We start from the raw sequence: 21,775 nt of genomic DNA on the forward strand, positions 1-21,775 counted from the left end.
AAGTGAGCCATGGAAAGACACTGGAGTGCAGGCATCTTCCAGGTGGCACATTTCAGAGGAGGAGCCATGTCACTGAGAGCAGCTTCCCTCCATTTTCTACTAACCGAGTTCAAGGCCTCAGAGCTCAGAATTTTAAGGTAAAATAAGTATCAAACACAAGTATGAAAATTATTGTATATTTGCATATTTAAGGAACTTTCAAATATTTTCTTTACTTTATGGCAGTGGTTCTCAACCTTCCTAATGTTTTGACCCTTCCATTCATTTCATGTTGAGGTGACCCAACCATACAATTATTTTTGTTGCTACTTCACCACTATAATTTTGCTACACATAAACACATAAATATTTGTGTTTTCTAATAGTTTAGGTGGCCTCTGTGAAAGGGTCATTTGACTCCAAAGAGAACCACTGCTCTACAGATTCCCGGCTGTCCTGGAACTCACTATGTAGACCAGGCTGACCTTGAACTCACAGAGATCCGCCTGCCTCTAGCTCCGAGTGCTGGACTAATCTGGACTAAAACTTTACGTGCTCTACTTGCATACATATCTGTGTACCACATGTGTGGGTTACAGACAGCTGTGAGCTGCCATGCAGGTTCTGGGAATTGAACCCTCTACAAACCATCCATCTCCTGTGTTAGTTATAACAAGACAAGGAGGGGCTTCTCTTCTGAACCTCCTCCATAGTCCTGTCAGTGATCAGTGCTATCTGATATAAAATACTGGTCCACACAACATTTCAAGTATATTTACTCTTTATTGCATTCCTTCAATTTGCATTACACAATATAATATTTATCTTTTTCAATATAATTTTGGACAAAAACACAAGACATTAACTTCATTGAACAAGAAACATAAGTCAGTCCATACACGGCTTTGTTGGGAGGAGAAAGTCAGGACCACAGACAACAGGGACCATGGTGATGGACAGGGACCACAGTACTGGCCACAGGCATCACAGTTTCACAACACAATCCACTCTTAAAGCCACAAAATAAGCCAGGGAAGAAAACCCAGAACAAAGTATACAGACAGCAAGATTAGGAGATGATTTGCCTTCTACTATGGGGACAGTGTCAGAGTCTACCCAGGTGCCCCTGCAGCATCAAGCCTTCTGGCTGACTTCTGATCACTGTTTTTGTGTTTTCAGCAGCAGCGGGGAGAGGGGCACACTCCCTAAGACTCATCACCACGAATGATGGCCTAATTAAATTTCTTCTAACCCACTGATTAGACAAATCACCCTCCAAAGGGCTGGGGGAGTCCCTCCTGTTCTGGAAGAACTGAATTACACTGGAATGGATATTCAAGGACTGAGGGAGAGGACTAGGAGGTGGCTTGTTTTGCTGGATAATAGTGTTTTACTTATGCGCTTTAGACATTACAGATCACTTGAGATACAGGGAGAGTAAGTTATAAGCCGCTCAGCTGAGGAAAAGGAAGAATATGGCACTAATAAGCCTCTGACGTCATCCCAAGGAGCTGACCCACTTAGAGTTGGACACTAATTAGAGCTGAGAGGCTTGTAAATTATTGTAATATTTTTTTCTGTTTAGGGATGTACAGCTTTCCATATGTATCTTTCATAAGGTTTTAACAGCATCTACCAAGTGGTAATGATTAGCATATCTCTTACCACAGAGCAAATTAATTACACTCAGGGCATATCGCATCCACCACAGGAATGATTGGACTTCCGATTAGGAAAGCTCTCCTGATTGCAACTTGGAAATATCTATGAATATGATTGAGAACAGCATCTTAGATATTCAAAGCCTGCTTCTCTAGGCAAAGATAGTAACCCATTCTGTGGAAGAACCTTTTAACCAGATACACAGCTGTTAGCACAGAGGAGGGCTCAGGGAGTCCCTTGGAACTTCTGCCTTTGCTCTTGGTCACGTGTGGAAACCTACCTTCTGCTAGGCCAAATGTTTTCTGAGGGTGGGTGGGCGTGGCACGAGCAGTGTGCACAGGTGCAGCATGCCTCCCACGTAAGCAGGGATCGCCTTAACTAGCATGGGAGGGTTAGCAGAGCAGTCTAAAGCAAGCCTACACCTTCCAGGAAACACAAGGATGTCTCAAAAACACAAGGGAGTTTACTGCACTAGTCATGCAGAGCAAGTATGGTGAGGGCGTCAATGTTTCACTTAGTCCAGTGTCTTGAGTATGAAGAGTGACAATCCCAGGCCATCTTCATCTTGGTCACTTCCCTTGGTCACTGCTGTAAACTTATCCATTTTCAATCAAAGTCCAGGGGACTACTGCAAAAGAAACCCCAAAACACACAAAAAGCATGAACTCTGCAAAAACAAACATCCACCAAGAAGTCACTAAAAGCGTTGTGTTTTCTCTACATTTTCTACCACACATTTGCTATTTGATGGGTACTCTCGAAACTAAAACCGTCACAGCTTCATGCATTCTGAAAGCAGGTTCCAATAAACGTGTACCATCAAGTCTTCCCTGTGTTGTGACAAGGAAGCTTTGAGAAACAGGACAAGGAGAGTGGACCGACAGAACAGCCCACGTCCTTGCTTGGTCCTTCAGACCTACAACACAGAAGATGCTCATACTTGGGAACACGGCAGTGTGAGTGGGAAGGACACCATCAGACTCGGGCACTGCACCGAATCAGTCCTCAGGGGAAGCCCTAGACCTCCCAGATGGTGACTTGCAGTGGGTGCTCCTAAGCATGGCATGTACTTACGCGCCTTCTTCTCTCAAGAGGGCCAAGAATTTCCTCACCCGATACTCAGGGTCCATCTAAAATCATCAGAAGAAACAAAGACGATGTGTCAGTGGCACTTTTCACAAAAATGTACGTCTTTGCCACCAAGTGAGGCTTGGTCGCACGCTTCCAGTAGCAATCAGAGATGCATCACTGCTCCCTGACCAATGTTTTGAAGCATAACAAAGCAAATTTAGGAGCCAGTGGGACTTCCCAATGTGGAGAAGCCACTGGTCATTCATGGGCACCTCAGCCAAGTGCTCCATCAGCATTGGTGTGAGGAGGAAGCATTACCGGCAGGGCCTCAGCACAAACTAGCCTATGGTCACTCGTGGGGGGATCCAGACGTGTCCGTGTCTGGATGCATTCAGGGTGCTATGACTCATGGGAGTTCAAATCATATCTAATTCATACATCTTACTTAAAGAGGGAGAGAGGACTTGAAGAAACCAAAATGAGGTTGGTTAAATGACCAAAGTACAGTTATGACTGTCACATACTCAATGACCTGGCTTCTTAGTTGCAGGGCCCCTTCGGGGTTGGTGCAGATGCTACCACACCTAAGAGGGCAGAAAGTGCTGTTGGGCTCTTTCTTGGGACACCTGGCCTCTGGCTGCCAGTGTGTCACAGACCAAAGACAAGATGGTGGGTTTTGATCCTGGAGCTCAGTTCAAGGCATTATTACTAACTCTCTCTCGGTTGTCATTTTGTATCCAATTTACTTCACTTTGTTAAAGTGCACGGTATTCTTATTGGCCTGGCAGAGATGTGAGGTGATCTGGAAAGCGATCATTACAAAGGAACATCTTGAATTCCTCAGTATGAATTTTTATTGTAAGAAACACCTCACTTTTAAAGCATGTTGCAGGGCAGAAGGCAGAAGTCTGTACCCGAGAGGGAACTCCCTGCCCTCTAGGAGCAGCTTACGAATGCTCCGCTATGCGCAGCTGCAGGCAACTGTGCAATCAAATTCCCCTCTAACCACTTTGTAAAAAAAAAAAAAAAAAAAAAAAAAAAAAAAGATCCTCTCTTCTGTCCCCAGCTAAACATCGAACAGGAGTTTCAAATGTATCAAAGTTAAGGGGTCAGACTACAAAGAACCAGGAAAAAGTGTGAACAGCTAACAAAAGAACCAGTTTCCCTCTTTGGGACTAGAATTACACATGAATCAATTGTCAAAGTTCTTTCTAAAAAATGGAACTGGCTGGTGCTCGCTGCAGTCAGTACACGCAGGTCTTCGCCCATTAACTATATTTAATATGTGTGAGGAACGACTTACTGACTTGCCTGTAGCTATGGAATTAAGAGTCAAGAGAAAGGGAGGAAAAAAGTAATCTAGATAAATGACTTTATTCCCTCGGGTGACATCCAGTCAGAGCAGATCCTCAGCACTGAGCAAGTTTTAACAGAATCGGGTATGGTGAGCGGAGCGAGCATGACTTCTTCCATTCTGCTGAACTACATGCCTCTCTGCTCGGGCTCGGCTCCTGAGGCGGATCTAAAGAGAAGTCACTCAGCTGCACGGAATCCATTTGACGTGAAGGGGTTCAAACTCTAGGCCTATGAAGTGTCAGCCGCTGAAGATTAGGCCAAACGCCTCACTCTCACTTTCTACCCCACACACATAAGAGGTATTAACTTGATCACTGAGCTGCAGGCATCAAAGGAAGGTGGGGGGGGGTGGGCAGAAAAACTCACATAGTTTCCTCTATGCAATTATTTTAAAAGATTGTACTGAAACTGAAAAGAGAAGGGTAGAGCTGACTTTCTGACAGATTTATCTTTCTTCAGGGATAGAGCCAATGCACCTGTACGTACGCCTTTACCAGGAATAACCCTGAGTGCCACTTCAGTCTATGGTTCTAATTTACTGCCCGTAATCCAAAATACATAAATCGACTTAAAAACAGTTGCTGGAAGTTCAGGAAACTTTTGGTTTCTGAAAACCACAAATATTTAATTTTAAATTAAGTTTATCAGAAAGAATTAAAACAATTCTCTCCATATTTCTTATTTATTAGCCCTAGAGCTTCCTTCAGCTGTAAATGAGATGTGAGAAACCCCGCTGCTCATACTGGAAAGGATAGGGCTGCCCAGTGATGCACAATGCTTAGAATAACTCCAGTTTGTTTACTCAAGTCTGGGGATGGATCACTAACTCATTCATTCATTCATTCATTCATTCATTCATTCATTCATTCAGGGGAGATTTACTGAGCACTCTAGTTATGTGTTGAGCTAGCCCTGGAGCTGTGCACAGTAGGTGGTAGCCCAGGTGTGACATTCAGACCTTAGTCTGCGTGTGTGTGTGTGTGTGTGTGTGTGTGTGTGTGTGTGTGTGTGTGTGATGCACATGAGTGTGCACATGTACAGCCATATGGAGGTAAGGAGTTTCAGAAGAAAGGAAGGAGTTGCAGCAGATACAAGGAAGTTCCAAAGTAGTTTCATCTGCCTGTGATGATGACAACAGCTGCAGGCTTTGGGCTGAGTTATCTATGGGAGTCTGGATATGGTGGTGCATGTCTTTAATGCCAGCATTAGGGAGGCAGATCTCTGAGTTTGAGGCTAACTCCATCTACACAGAGAGCACCAGGACAGCTAGGACTACCCAGAGAAGCCCTGTTTAAAAAAAGAAATTTCTAGAAATTCAATCAGGGGACACACACAGAAGCCACGTCTAATCTGTACGGGTCACTGTGTCTGCCCTCACAGGTCTCCCAGGTCTGTGCAGTCACCGACTGACCCTGAGGTAGAACACCGCAGTAGAGAGTGTGTGTCCTGGGGTAATTTACTGACAACCTGTGGACGTGGCCCTCATCTTTCCTAGATTGCTCTTTGAAGTCCTATCCAATTTTTAGACTTACATTAAAATTAAAAGTCACACTATGCTCTCCTCATCTGTGTCTGGAGATTAAGGGTGGCACCAGTGTCCCTGGGCCTTGGGAGAGGAAAGAAGGCCCTCCCGGTGTGCCACCTCAGTTCCTGTGACTCACACAGAGAAGGAATCGCCTTACCTGCAGGGACATCTCAATCAACATTAGTAACTTCTTGATCCCTATCCAGACCTTCTTCCCTTTGACTTGCTGAGCAATTGTGGTACGCTCCTTATCTTTGAAGTTGCCCAGAAGCTACAAAAGCAATAAACAACAACAGACACTTTAACAGTGCACACATCAACACATTCTCCTTTAAGTGAACAGTGGGAGGGGCTACCTAACTGAGATGAACTGACCTTCCTGGTCATGTGTGACCACACAAGGGCAAGGTATTATTCTGTAGCCCAGACTCTCCTCAAACTCATGGAAATTCTTCTGCCTTAGCTTCCCTGTTGCTGAGATTACCTTGTCTGGAAGAGACATATCTTGAGCTTTTTTTCTTTCTTTCTAGAGACCGCCAGTAAACTTAGAGAAATATTTGCTGGGAGAAAACAGCTTCAATCCATAAGAAACACAAGTTAAATGTATTGGCATTCCTCCTTCCTAGGAACAATCTGTATGTGTCAAAATAGACTAACTTTTCTTCTTACCTATCCCAGCTACAGCAGACTGCTCAAGCAAGTGGCCCAGAAACACTTGTCATATAGACTTCTGCTCTGCTGGGAGCACATAGCCACTCCTAGATGCTCTGTGGGGAGCACAGCCACTCTTACATGGTGGGACCTTTACAAAGCCTCCCTGGCTCTCCCACACCGAACAACTTACATCGCATTTTCCAACAGATCTCATCTAGTCATTTGTGTACATTAATATTAATCAACACTTACTGAAAGATTCAGTTTTGAAATTAAAGGCTTCAAAAATTAGGGAACCATTTCTACGTTATAAAGTTGTGAAGTCTGGGTAGCTTTTTTTTTTTTTTGTAGTTTCGAAGGCTTTAATCATTGCTCTGGTTTATTAAATGCAAAGAAATGTGCTGCCAGCCATCGTGAAGAAACAGTGGTGACTCCCACAATGCACCTATTCTGTCCCTCTTGTGCGATCTACAAGTATCGCATCCTGGGAAGACAGTGACTGACCCTGCAGTCTGTGGGGCCCACACCCAGGAGTGAGACGTTCACCTGCTTTCCTTTGCATCCTCATCTTCCTCTAGCTTCTGAAAAGCATTGAAGGTAACATCCCAGAGTCCCACATTCTAGCTTGCTGTGCCACTAAATGCCAGTTGTTGCTATGTGAGGACCCTTCGGTATTATGTCAGGCCTCAACTGCTTTCTGATAAACAGTTTCTAACAGTGACTCATCTTTACCTCCAAAGCTTCCAGTAGCTGCTCTCCTGTGGCAATGTTGGGCACGTGGATGGTGGTGCTGAAGGCATTCAGCATCTCCATTTCCTGAAGGACATCTTTGCGGCTGGTGGTCCCGATGATGAGAAGCTTGCGGCCCTGGTTACAGAGAGAAAGATGTGTTGCAGTGCACAGAAAAAGACTAATGAGGGGACTGGAGGAAGCAAGAATGAACCGGGCAGAATCCACTTATTTGTGTATGTAAATGAGTAGGCAACACACACACAAACCAGGGTTTTCCAAGCAAAGCTAAACAAGGCATAGATGTCACAACTCAGAAGCAGCAACAATGAAGCAGGTCCTTCCCGCTGATGCCAGTAGACAAGGGACCAGTAAATCGGGGAACACTAAACCAAAGGCGGGGCAGTGTACACTACAGTTCTATCCCCAAGCAAGCCTGGTACCGTGTGATGGGAAGTGGGGGTTTTCTTTAGACAGGGTCTCACTATGTAGCGGAACTCACTATGTGGACTAGCTGAATCCTAACTCACAGAGGTCTGCCTGTCTCGGATAGCTTGGTCTACATAGTGAGTTCCAGGCCAGCCAGGGCTGCAGAGTGAGACCCTGTCTTCAAAATAAAACAACCCCTTCTGCCCCCACCCCCAACCTCTAAACACTTCAACGTAGGCTTTGTACACATTAAGGCAGTGTCGACAGAGCAAGATAGCTTTTCTCAGTCTGATTGGTCATTTTTGTCCACTATGTGCTAAGAACAACAGTGCACCACCACCAAGTCCCGTAAGAAACAAAGTGGCTCACTGACAGAGCAGTCGCCTCCATGCACAGCACAGAGACTGGGTTCAAGTTCTAGCATATGTACGTGCACACATAAACACACACGGCAGGAGCCTTCCTGACACTGTCAGCTCCTTAGTTTAATAGATGACGGTGCAAAGGTTCTACGGTGGGAATTTATTTATGATGTATAAAGATTAAAGGATAATCATTACTACTGGTCAATAAATCAACTAGAAAAAAAAAACCATCAACTAAAAAGCAAACAAACAAAGAAACCAAATGCTTATCAACAGACAGTTGCCAGATTCCTGAATGACTGTGGAATGATCTTGTACAGAGAGGCAGAAAGATAAAGACAATAGCAAACCCCATACACTGTGCCATGGGGAAAGGGGCATATTCTACACCAGGAAGGAACCTGGAGGAAGAAGCTATGCTTTCTGCAGGGAGGAGACCACAGGCCAAGCCTTAAGCAATGGGTGGGCTGATTTGGTCAATGGGCACAAACAACACTGAATCAGACAGGGGGAGGTCCACAGGCAAAAAAAGTAATCATACACATGAACACAGTTATTCGTATTTCTACTATATCAAGAAAGGCTTCTATATTAAAAAAAGAAAAAAATACATTAACAATAAATTCTAATGCTAACCTTGGAATATATTCTCTAAAGCTGACAGATACCAAAGCTGGAACACTCTCATTACAATTTTGACTGTTACTGACAGAGTCTGGCTATGTGCCCAGGCTGGCCTTCAACTCCTGAGCGCAGCCATGCTTCTGTCCTGGCCTTCTGGCTCATCATAACTAAGGAAAGATAGCCGTTTTCCTCTCCTTAGGTGTCTAGCAGCCTCTGCCCAGCTCCCTTATCTCTCTCCTCTCACAGAGGGAAACATTGGCCTCCCTAAAAGAGTGGCTCACTATATATATATATAGAAAGCTGGACTTTCCAACCACACCATCTTCCTTGAGCAACTTTTTCCTACAGCCACTCCGATGTCTTCAGAGTGTTGAAAGATTGGGAAGTGTGGGGTAACTTACAATGGAGATGCTAATTTATGTTTTGCCTGTCTTCTTGTTTAACAAGACTGCAAACACTGTGGAGAGGTCACGACCCAGGCAAGCTCAGGCCTTGACTTGTAAAGCATCATCTTTAAGAAAACACTGAAAAACATTACCAAATAATTAAATTGTGCTGGATGGTTTTGTGTATTAATTAGTGGTAATGTTCATCTGGAAGTGTTCTCATGGGGAAAAAAAAAACATGGATTAGTACATCTCATGGATGTAGTAATGTACAGGAGCCACACTGGGTCTCACTTGAAGGGTAGGAGCCACCAGCAGCATGTCATGGGAGTGCGGCTTTAGAAGAGGTAGGTTCCACCCAAAGGGGAAGTCTATATTGCAAATGTGTGGCTATGGGTTTAAAGTCCATGGTACCCAAACATGCCCCGTGGAAGGAGCAAACAAAGCAGTGGTAACCTATTTGGGGGGTGGAGGGGGGCAGGGAGTTGCTCCCTCCCAGCATCCTCTCTTGAGATTTGCTGGTCCTGATGAAACACAGAAAAGGCCTAAATAAAATGACGATCTGCCAATCGGATTACGATGAACATTGTTCCAAGGTTAAATAAGTATTAGTTAACCAAGTCTTAGTACTATAAGAAGCAACTCAGGTGAAAACATTACCATGAAAAAGGCAGGGCTCAGTCAGGTGTTGATCCTTCAAAAACCCACTTCTTTACAGGATGAAGAATGAACCAAGCGCCAAGCAACATCTAAGCCTTTTGCTACACAAAGGGCTAACCAGATAATCCACACCCTTTCAGAGGTCTGCCATTGATTGGCCCCAATCAACTGATTTGTAACAAAAGTTCATGTGGAATAAAGCTTTTTTTTTTCCTTTCCCTAAATAAAAAAATGCCACCAATATAATAACTGCAGTGAAATGGAAGGGCTGGCTTCAACCCACCAACAAAAGTGAAGTCAGTTATGCGGGAAAGAAAGGCTGTTCTTTCTTACCATTCAATGCAGCCAATGTAACACACTCGGTAAGAAGAATTAACCCGGAACAATCGGAAACCCAGGGATGGATTAAGAAGTGAGTTTAAAAGCGAGGTTCAAATCTGCCATGTGTGATGGGCCTTAACCTTTATTTTCTAATGATTACAATCTGATGATTTTGTAAAAGAGTGGGAAAAAAAATGTCAGAATTTTTAAACCCAGTGAGAAAATGATGAAATTAACATTTACCAACCGGAACATTAACAAGAATGTATTCTTATTTAGGTACTTGAATGATGAAATTTTAGTTTGTGCATTCAAAGTGACTACAATTTAGCTGGCCAGCACACAGAGGCCACTGCCAAGTCACATACCAGAAAACAGTATGTGGCAATAGCTAGGAGACTTGGATGAGCATGGAGTGTCTCAGAGCGGGGTAACCTGGAGTAGAGAGCTGCCAGGCCAGTAATGAGGGGGCACTGTCAAAGCCCGTGAGGAACAGGATAGCTCTCTAATGCTACGCAACCCCATGTAGGTGGAGGGAGACAGTACGAAGTCTCCCTGGAGAGATGAGGGCAACCAATGAAGGGAAGACTTGGAATGCAAAAGGAAGGAAGGGAGGAAGGAAGGAAAGAAGGAGGGAAGGAAGGAAGGATATTTAATATAAAAATCATCAGGAGAAACCAAAGCAGGGTCTTAAGGGGAAAGGACTGTGGTGGAGAGAAAGGGTCCTGGCAAGAGCCTGCAGGATACTCTCCTCTCGTAGCCTGGGACAAAGCATGCCAGTTCTGAGTAAACCTCTGCAAAGGGTCCTGAACCCTTTAGCCATAGCTTACACATAATGGGGTGTTTTCATGCCAGCCTGGGGGTAAGGGGAGGGGAAGCAATGGAGTTCTCCTGAAGGCTGGGTAGTGTGTATGTGTACAGTAGGAAAGGGACAAGCACCATCGTTTGCAGCTGTGTGACAGATGTCAGGGGCAGATCATCTCAGCGCCAGGCTCCTCCTCAACCATAAACACGGCATACTCTTGGGAAGGGTATATATAGCTTGTGTTATTTGCCACTGGGACCTTAAGAACAGTTTTGTCTGACCCCATTGCTCCCCTCACTACACTGAGGATCTGACCACTTCCTCTCACCTGCCCAGTCTCTGAAGCACTTGGGCCTGGCTGCCTTTCCCGTCAGCATGGCTCTTTCCCTTGTCAAGGGCGGGCTTGCATGCCAGCTTTTCCCCAGCTTCCTCAAGCACTACACCCACCCTGCTCCTCCTCCCTTACTCTCCTGTTGTCTCCCGATCAAATCACCTTTTATACTATCTACTTGACTCCTTCCCTATATTTGCCTATTATTGCCTGTCTCGCGAGTCTTTTGTGAGGGAGGGCTGAAGTTTGGTTTTCCTGAACTATCCAGGGATAGCAAAGGGCCTTGTGCAGTGGACAGTTGATAAGTATATAGTGAACAGATGAATGATGATCCAGTTCAGGTTTCAAGGGTAGTAGATCTGTCTATTGTTAGTGATCTCTTTTCTCACCCTAGAAAAATGTACGTTACAACAAATGTTTAATAGGAAACTGCCATTCCAGAGCGTCTATGGCCCTGAGCCCTAAGTGTTGAACGCTATGGCATACTGAGTTTTAATGAAAATACTCTAGAATAGGCGGTGTGTGAGCTTTATTTACAACTTAAGTCAATGCCAAAGGCTGCCACAACATTCTTTTAAGTGGATCAACCCTTAGCTATTGACTGCATACTACCAGCTTCTCTAGCACAGGAAAAGATTTATGGGAATCTAGAAGCCCGAGTTACTGAGATAATGAGTATTAATGCCTCTAAAACTAAACTCTAAAACTAGCCAGTAGCAGGGCTGAGTGTGGCTTGGTGACAGAAAGCTTGTCCCGCCCACAAGTGGGAGACTCTGGCTTTGAGCCCCAGCATTGTAAACAAACCAACATAAAAGGAGTCAGGGCAGCAACAGCGATGGCTTCTTGGGTCTCTCTGAGGCCAGCCTGCAAATGTCTGGCGCTGCAATAGCTCCTTCCTTCTCCTTCTCTTTTTACTCTTCCTCCTTTTTTTTTTTTTTTTCCCTCCTTCAGTCAAATGCTGAAGTTGAATACCAAAGGAAGGATGTTTCAAATAAATCATGCTGTAACTAGGCAGACACTACACTTAAATTCTCCATTAGACTTTACCCTGGAGCAAATTCTTTGCCCAGCCCTTTGTAGCCAACCTGGTGCTGTAAGCAGAGCAGAGGACTAGGAAGGCACTCAGGGCTGAGGGGTAGAAACTAGAGCCTGAACTCCACATGATTTTTGGAGCAGCATCTAAGGAGGCTCCCTTCTTCCCTGCCCTCTTACACGCGTCCTCACTTGGTAGCTGAGGAACCTGGGTGGGAGGTGATGGATGTGTCTGGGCTCTTAGCTCCAGAAAGGGGCTGAACCAGGAATTCATTAACCTTACAGGGTCCATCGTTGGCTGCTTACATATTTTTTGTGAAGCTGGGAACTGAATCTGAGGTCTTATACACAGTAGCCAGGAGTGGCATCATGTGCAATTCTACTATTTATTTATTAACTTATTTTTTCGAGACAGGGTTTCTCTGTGTAGCACTGGAATTGCTCTGTTAGACCAGGCTGGCCTTAAACTCAGAACTTCTCTGGCCTCTGCCTCTCCAGTGCTGGGATGAAGGTGCATGCATCACCACGTGCAATAGCTGTCCTACTAATTACAAGTTTGGGATAGACATCTGCTAGAAATGACCTCTGAACTCTTAGGAGAAAAGGTTAAATAACTTAAGAAAATAAAGTTGTACTGGCCATGGCACACTGTTCTTAGTGTCAGAGGAATGAATGGCTTGCATAGGTACTTCTTCCCCGGGCTGCTTAGCCGGCCCAGCCTCTGATGCACCTAGCTCACTTTTTAGCTTGATATGTGTAAACTAACCTCTGTTCTGAAGGCACCACTGTTCTAACCATATTTCCACCTCTTTGGTTTTCACCCCAGGGAACCTCTCTCTTTGCACAAGCTGGTAGGAGTTTTGCACCAGTGTGCATCCCTGTCCTGTTTGTATTTTAGAAACTCCCTTCCCCCATACTCTGTCCTCATTTAACCATAGAACATGATTTGGTGTGCCCAGTGATAATGCCTCACCTGCAACGAGGCTAAACCACTTGCTAAACTACTTCAATTGCGCAGAACGCAGACAAGAGCTAAGAAAGAAGCTAAGTCCTCTAGTGTCTAGGACTGAACAATGAGTATAAGTTCAGTCAACCTTACAACCTGCCCACCAGGACAGTGTCCGAGGCCCCCTAAGACTTCGAGGGGCCCAAGAAAACATTTTAATTTCTTTTACAATTAAAAGTGGGGTACTCTTAGGTTGAAGATGTTTCTAACACTGTGGTAACATACAGCAACAATAAAATAATAAACTCTAAATATTTGTTCCTGGACAAATCTTCCTCTGTCCCCAGTCATTGTGTTCCGGATCTGCTACCACCAGAGCCTTGTGACTCTTATTTACTATAAGACGTTCCTGAGCCCTGGTGGGCTCTCTCCTTAGTCCCCTCAGACAGAAGCATCAAACTGGGTGAGGGACCCTTCAGAGAGGGCCGATGACCTCACTCCCTGGAGTCCTGCAAGTAATGGCTGTCACAATGTCACCGGGGAACTAGGGAGCACAAAACCCTTAACACACAGGTGTATATCTTGCCCACAAACTCCACAACTGAGCAAGTATCATATTCATCTTCACTGTCTACACTGTAGAATAGTTATTATATGTAAACATACATATATTTGTAAAAATACAAAGCAGATATTCCTTAAAGTAGTGAGTATTTCTTCTTTTGATTTTCCACAACAGGGTTTCTCTGTGTAGTCCTGGCTGCCCTGGAACTTGATCTGTAAACCAGGCTAGTCTTGAACTCAGAGATCCACCTGCCTCTGCCTCCCGAGTGCTACGATTAAAGGCTACCAACTTACTACCAACTGCTCAGGTGGTAGTAAGCATCTCAATCCCAAATGTCTAAAGACATTTACAGATGGAAAAAGCAACCCTTCCATCAGCCATTCAAGAAACATAATGACTGCCATTTACCTTGGTGACCTTTAGTTACATGGGTGTTCAGCATCATCCATTCACATAGGAAGCAGGGGACAACTGTAAGAGCCAGGCACCTCACTACCACAGAGTACCTTACAGACAGTACAGCAGTCATCGGAAAAGAAAAGGACAGGTTAGAAACACACATCACACATGCTCCAACGAGGCGGTTTCATCTAATGCTGTTTGAGGCCAACCTGGGCTACAGGAAACCCGATCTCAACAAAGCAAACAAAATGAAACAGAGTGAACTGTTAGGCTAACAATGAAAGTAACTATATATAAACATTACAATTCTTTTCTTGATTATTGGAATACCACATATTTACTGCAGAAATCTTATAAAATATAAGAAACAATGAAGCAACAAAAAAAAATCACCTACAATCCAGGTAGAACAACTGTGCTTGAGATGAAAACAGAATTTCCATCACTGTAAAACATTGCTTTTTTGTGTGTTTTACACAGAACACCATCTTATAGAATTAATGCTTATATGAGAATTTAGGGATGATGAGCTCCATTTTCCTTGTTTGTAACAGTATTGGAATTTCTGCCAAAACATTGGAGGCCAATTGATGGAAAGGCAATTACAACAAACAGTTTGGTGATATCTATTCTACCCCTTAGGTTTTTTTTTTTTTTTTTTTTTTTTTTTTTGAGACAGGTCTTGCTATGTAGGTCAGGCTGGCCTTACATTTGCTATACTCCTGCCTCTACCTCCCAAGAGCGAGCCACAATACATAAAAGTACCCTTTCTCTCCTCTGATTTTCTTGCACGTGTGTGTATGTTGATTTTGAGATAGGGCCTTACACTGTAACCCAAGCTTGACTAGGACTCACTAAATAACCCAGGCTAGCCTCAAATTCACTTCAGCCTCTCCTACCTCTGTCCTCCACATTTGGGGCTGGGCACAGAGAGATGCCTGCCTTGCTGCTGTTATCGTGATGGGCTCCCTCTCTTCTCTTCCAACACCACTGTTCTTTCTTGAGTTGGCCCGTCTGCACCTTGCTCTGAGCAGCTAAGGCAGGACACTTGGCAGCTAGGGCTACAGCGCATGGCTGTGCTCTTTTTTGTGACCTTCCTGTGCTGGTTCCTGGCCACACAGCCTGAAACCTGTTCATTTGATAGGGTGGGTTTCTCTGTTGCCTTTATTTGTTTTGAAAATGAATAATGAGGTGATATTTGAGCTGTGTTTTGAGTTAATGAAGAACTAACTGGTTCTTGATCCCGACCACCCATTCACAGGTAAAGTGCTTTCTATGCAAGTACAAGGCCTTGGCTTTGACCCCTAGAATTGGGGTAGGGGAGGCGCTGTGTGTGCAGCCCACTTTCCCATACTAGCAGTGAGAAGGAGGACACAGACTGATTCTTGGGATTCACTGGCTGGCTAGCCTGGCCTACTTGGCCAGCTCCAGGCTACAGAGGGAACCTGTTTCAGCAACTGAGGAAACACCTGAAGTTATCTTCTGGCTCCCACATGTGCTTGCACACACATGCACACATACATGTGTGCACACACAGAGACCATAAATATGGTTCATGTTTCCCAGACACTCTGGAAGGCCCTTCTCACTTCACAAACGAGAAAACCCGAGGCTCAGAAGCTAAATGACTAGATTCAGACTTGTCTTTTAATTTTTTCCTGTCCTCTTATTTATATCACCAAAAATAGTTCTATATGTAGTTAAGACCCATAGTCTTCAAAATACCCATTCCCATGTCCACAGAACTGAGATAGCAGTACACACCTATAGGCCCCAGGTACCTGGGAGGCTGAGGCAAGAGGATTGCAAATTCCTGGGCAGCCTGAGCTATACAGAATTACTATCTCAGAACAAAACAGATGTGTGCACGCACATGCATGCTCTCTCTCTCTCTCTCTCTCTCTCCCTCTCTCTCTCTCTCCCTCTCTCTCTCTCTCTCTCGTGTGTGTGTGTGTGTGTGTGTGTGTGTGTGTGTGTGTGTGTGTGTGTGTGATATATGGTAGCCTGGACCACACCCAGTGAGAAGGATTCTGTGTGATAAGGGCTGTCACAGCGTGTGGTTTACAGACAAATTGACTTAAAAATGTCAAGTTCCAGTTCTATTTACTTTCCAATAAATGCCAGGAACCCTGATAGATGGACTGTCCTAGCTCTCTCATAAGGTTGGCTCTTACCCAATGGCTATTAGTCACATATTGCATGGCATAAAGCCCCAGGGATGCTCAGAGATCGGCACAGGGATGTATGAAAGAAAGTGAGTTGCCAGGGGTTGGGAGGACAAACACAGGCCACAGCCTTCGGGGGCTTCATGGAAAGGCAACAGATGGGTCAGTACAAGAGCAACCAGCACCAGGTCATCAGGGACCTCAGTGGCTAGAAGCCCTGCCCCCCTTCTACACCCTGCCTTCTGAGTGCTGAAATTCTTGTCTCTATTTCATTCTTTTATGACAATAAGCTCTGAAACCCAGATAAATACATTTGTCTTAGGACAGGAGGGATATAAGCTGGAACTCTGAACTCACTTGTGTGGACATTTTCTCCAATATCTACTCACCAGCCAAAAAAAGTCCTATGGCTACCTAAAGGTGTTTCTTTGCTTTAATACCTTATATGGTTGTAGTTCATGCATCTCTCCCCTCCTCCAAGACAAGGTTTCTCTATGTAGCCCTGGATGACCTGGAAGTTGCTCTGCAGACCAGGGTGGCCTGGAATTTGGAAGTCTACCTGTCTCTGCCTCCTGAGTGCTGGGATTAAATGCAGGTACCACATTTATAAAGACCTTCACTATATAATATCTTTGCTGACTCTCAACTAGATAGGAAAAGAAGAATTCTTCCTACTTTTATAAATAAAGAAATACACACAAAGAAAACAAGATCACAACTTAAGGCAATAATGCCAGAAGGTGTCTGAACCAAGACTTGAATTCAGGATTTATGACCCTAAGTCCAATGCAAAGAGTAAGTTCTGCAGGCAGAGAAGGTACTCCTAGGAGGTGAATGGTGCTGATGAATGCTAGGTGCTGCATATGATACCTCCAGAGCCGGTGTCACAGTGGGGTAACTGACCTGGGGTGAGAGAGATCAAGGCCAAGTTCTAGCCATGAGACAAAATTTTCACTAACATTTCTCTCCTGATTAAAATTTAGATATCCCGAGTTATAGGAAAGCAGTGTACAAAGCACATATATGTGCATGTGCACACACACACAACTTTCTCTCTCTCTCACACACATGCATGCAAACATACCCCAGAATTGATCTTGGTATTAATGCCTACCGTATATGTATTCTTCCAAAAAGAAAAAGAAAAACAAAACAAAACAAAAACAAAAAAAAAAACAAAAAAACAAAACCTTTTCTGATTTTACTCAGCAGATATTTCTAACAATGTTTTATAAAAGGGTTCATCAAATGTCTTTTACTACTTTTTGATACATCTGAAAACTATTCTACACTTACACATTTTATTTAATTTACATTTAACTTTCCAAGGAAACCTATTCTAAGTGCACATAAAATAAATAGTCTTATACAACATGGAAGCGATATAATATCATTGACTTCATAAATGGAAAAATTAGGCCACTGAACTATCAGTCATTTTTTTTTTAATGGAACCCACTGCAGAAGTCACCCTGTCAAGTGGTAACAATGAATGCATCTGGAAAGATGACTATACCTCTCTCATGAAGTGGTTATGCATCGTATTGAGTCACACTGTAGTCATTAGCCAGAGTTAATTTTAAACAGATAGATGAAAAGATTCTCATGTTTAGGCCTGTAGGGCTTGGAGTCTTCCATTATCTGTTTATTCACTGAAGCAACCCAAAGCCTGAAGAGTTACCCAATATTACCAAGACCTTCCCAATAACATAGCTACTCTAAGACTGTACTGAAATGTCCTATAGGAATTACATAAAAACAGTGCTATCTATAGACAGGTGCTGTTAAAACAAAACCCATGGAAAAACATACATACCTACCCAGAGATCTATAGTTTTTTTTTTTTTTTAGAATATTTAAAAAGAGTTGTATGCATTGGTGTTTTGCCTGCATTTATGTGTGTGAGGGTGTTGGACCCTGGAGTCACAGACAGTGGCGAGCCTGGGAGAGCAGCCAGTGCTCTCAACCACTGAGCCATCTCTCCATCCCCTAAAGAATATTTTATTGGATACTTTCCCAAAGAGTAGTAACCAGATTACTGTCTGCCTAGCTACAGTATTTTATTAACCCAGTTATGCCCTCACATATCTTTTATGAGACTTGGTCGACTTGGTCTCATGTAGCCCAGGCTGGCCTTGAACAGTCTATATACCTGAGGAGACCTTGAACTTCTGATCCTCTTGCTTCTCCCTTCTAAAGGCTAGGATTATATATGTGAGTCTCACCAAGCCTAGCTCTCTCTCTCTCTCTCCCTCCCCCTCTCTCTGTCTCCCCCTTCCTTTCTTTTTTTCTGAGACAGGGTCTCACGATGTAACCCAGGCTGGCCTCGAACAATCCTGCCCCTGCTTCCTGGGAGTTAGGATTACAATTGTACCCCAGCACATTTTGTTTTCCTTAAAAACAAAACCCAAAACATCCCTAGGTACTAGAGCAACAGAGTCCTTGTAGTAACATTCAGTTTAAGGTCTTAACTATTAGGTTTGAGTTTTATTTCAGTAATATGGCTACGAATGTGAAGATATTCTTTTTAAAGTTTATAGTTTCCAAAGAGTATACTATTGCCATGGCACAAATGAGTTATATGTGAATTAATGTGTTGATTCCCATCAGCTGAGGAGAAGGCATGGGTCCCTGGCCAGCTTTGAGTGTCCTTAGCTACTTACTCACATATGTGACCAGGTGCCATTTTCTATATGCTGAAATAAAGAAGGCCGGGAGGCACTGAAAAGGGATTGGTTTTCCACAAACTGCAAAGCAATTCTATTCTATTCTATTCTATTCTATTCTATTCTATTCTATTCTATTCTATTCTATTCTATTCTGATGGGGCTTCCAAACAATGTTAGGAACACCCAGAATTAAAAAGCCAGTTAATGACTTGAATGCCCTTAGACTTGTTGAGGAAACTGGGAAATCATGCTGTCTCATGGCCCAAAGAACTTCTTTTTTAGGCACTTGTCTTCCAAATGATGAAGCTATTGTTTTAACCATGACATTAGAGACCCGGGAGGAAACATTAAAGCCACGGGTGCTGCTGGTAGAGGCAGTTCACCTGGCCTTCCCGCTTTACTGGGGCTCTTCCCTGCCACAGAGACCTGGCTTTCATCCTGCAGATCTGGAAAAGCACATCCCCCCAACTTCCATAAATCTGCAACCCTTGAAAAGAGCCCCAGTGTCGTGGAGTAAAAGCGCCGGCGGCCAGCATTAGGATCTCACTGCAAGGAGGGGTGTCTTCAAGCCTCTCACTGCTAAGCCGGACATTTCCTAACACTGGACAAATTGTACGTCCAGCTCAGGGAGGGTGAACTGCAGTGGTCTTTTACCCTCCAAGCCAATTGTTAGCTTTTCACAGGAATCAGCAGGGAAGCACATGTGAACCCTCTGTGTGCCGGTGAGCGCCCCCATGCCTTGTGTGACTCTGCATGTAGATGAAGCAGGCTGGGAGCTTTCTGAGCTGCTGTGGCTGAGTTCTCAGAGAGGCCTTTTCTCCAGCTCGGCCCCCTGCTGGGACAGCCCTTTTCAGGCTTTCTATCCCCCCTCGATCTCTTCTCCCGCAGAACACAGGGAAACTTGATTGAAATAAAGACCTAGGGAACATGTTTTATTTTCTCCTGTTCAATCCATTTTAGAAAAGCTTTTAATTGGTTTTAAAAAGATGCTAAACAAAATGTGATGATGTTTCTCAGTCTTCATGAACTACCGATACCACTTTTTATACTTTCAAAGAGCTAATAAATCAATCATGAATGTAACTCTCCAGATAAATTTAAAGCAAATCCACTGAATACCAGGTTCATTAAAAATCTATGCATTTGCTCAGAAAAATTTTAAAATTCAAAGAAAATTATCCCAGTAACTGAAATCTGCCTTGAATTTTTAGTTCTACACTGAAAATCCAAGAACAGGGCAATCACAAAGGGAAAAAAAGGAGGGCTTGAGATCCAGTTTTAATAAGCCAATTTACAAGAGGGGAAGGTGGGGGAGGGGAAGAGGAAAGGGAGTATCTGGAAACATAACAACACCGGCCGGCGGGATCCTGTCATTGGAACATGTGCACACATGCACACACAATATTTCTGTGAGAAAGCTGGAATTACAACAAATGCAAAATTAAGGCTCCTGTGACTGATGTGATTGCTGTCTTGTAAGACGCACAGTGCTTCCTACAGAAAGGTGCCCACAGCTTTTGTTTTGTTACCAGAAAGAACAGTTTTCTGTGACCCACACTCTACCTGACACAGTGCCTCTAGCTTTAATATTAAATAGAAAAATCCATGCAGCAGTGGTTGGCTCAAGTGGATCCTCTTACTATTGAGTCACCAACATTCTCCACACTGGACAAGCTTAGAAATATTTTCATTTTCTTGAGACAATGTACAATGCATTTACAAAGCAAAGTGGTGTAGTCAAAGTATATTTTTATTCTGTTAAACTTGCGCCAACTAGAAATATTTCCAATACTAATTTCTTCTGCCACAAATTCACTTACACAGTAGGTCACCTGGCAGACGGGGGTCGGAGTCACCAAGTTCTGACTAATGACAGGCCAGTGTTCCCTTAAAAGAGAATCCCTGCCATTCCCTGTCACTAAGGTAACCAGGTTCCTTACTTCTTACATACATCTTTACTTCTTAGAGAAATTCATTCCACAGTCCTTTTTAATGATCCATTTGCTGGGTGTTAAGATTGCTCCCAAGCTGGGATTTCTCCATGTATCCTGGTGACTCACCCTCTACTTTTAACCCCCTACATAATTCTTCTTTCATCATTTACATGGCTTGAGAAACTACATTTAAAAAATGTTACAATTGAGATGTAATTTGCAAAGCACACAATTCATTAATTTAAAGTGTATAACTCAACAATTTTCAGTCCCTTTGTGGAGACATGGGCAGTTCTTGTCACACTTGATCATAGGATATTTTCATTTTTCCAAAAAGAAATCCCACACTCATTAGCTGTTGCCTCTTATTCCCAAAATCCGGCCCTCCCAGCCCTAGGCAACCATTGGCAATGGACCATCTATCTCTACGGACTTCACAGAAACGGAATCGTACTGGGGCTGGAGAGCGCTGGCCGTCCTTGCTGAGGACCCAGGTTTGATTCTCAGCACTCACATGATGGCTCACAGCCATCTGTAACTCCAGCTCCAGGAGATCTGATGCCTGTAGTGAGATAGTCATTCTGTGGCACTGACCACGCCCATTGGGGGTGGAGCCATGGGCGGATGCGACCTGTGGAAGGAGACGTCTGAGGGAGAGCCGGGAAAAGCTCTTGCTGGTGGACTCGGACAGGAGAGCATCCGGTGGAATTTCCTGGTGTTCATCTGTCTAGGTTGTAAGTTATTTCTCCCTGAATAAACATCTATTCGGCCTATTTGTTTATCCTGATCCTTATTTAACCACGATAGATGCCCTCTTCTGGTCTCTGCAGGCACTAATCACACACATAGTGCACAGCTACACATGCAGTCAAAATACCCATACATATAAAATAAAATGAATAAATCTAAAAATAAAAAAAGGAGAAATGGAATAATAGAATGTGGTCTTTTGTGGTTGTCTTTTCTAACTTAGCACATTTTCAAGGCCCATTTGGGTTGAAGCATGTTCTAAGTGCATTTTCATTGCTGAGTAATACTCCACTTCATGGCTAGGCTATATTTTCTTCTACTTAGATTCATATTGTTTTCCTTCTGGGTTTCTATGAATAATCCTGCTATGAACATTCAGGAACAAGTTTTGGTGCAGGTTGTGTGTTCTCCCTTG

General features: G+C 43.8%; 1 protein-coding gene across 3 annotated transcripts in view; it reads right to left on the bottom strand.

Annotated features, from left to right (window-relative positions):
- Positions 1 to 742: 742 nt before the first annotated feature.
- The window catches only part of Nsf (N-ethylmaleimide sensitive factor, vesicle fusing ATPase), a 290,174-nt gene continuing 269,141 nt past the window's right edge, over positions 743 to 21,775 (bottom strand). For 2 of the 3 annotated variants that reach the window (XM_051178613.1, XM_051178607.1), the window contains exons 18-21: positions 6,980 to 7,114; positions 5,751 to 5,864; positions 2,716 to 2,771; positions 2,446 to 2,557 (exon numbers count right to left, since the gene is read on the bottom strand). In XM_051178613.1, coding sequence (XP_051034570.1) covers positions 2,461 to 2,557; positions 2,716 to 2,771; positions 5,751 to 5,864; positions 6,980 to 7,114 — 402 coding nt within the window. In that variant the 3' untranslated portion in view covers positions 2,446 to 2,460. Of the gene's footprint in view, positions 2,270 to 2,445; positions 2,558 to 2,715; positions 2,772 to 5,750; positions 5,865 to 6,979; positions 7,115 to 21,775 lie in introns of those variants that run through there. The other variant, XM_051178621.1, reaches the window with a different exon arrangement.

The sequence above is a fragment of the Phodopus roborovskii genome, unplaced genomic scaffold (genome assembly GCF_943737965.1).
Source record: "Phodopus roborovskii unplaced genomic scaffold, PHOROB, whole genome shotgun sequence".
Lineage (NCBI taxonomy): Eukaryota > Metazoa > Chordata > Mammalia > Rodentia > Cricetidae > Phodopus > Phodopus roborovskii.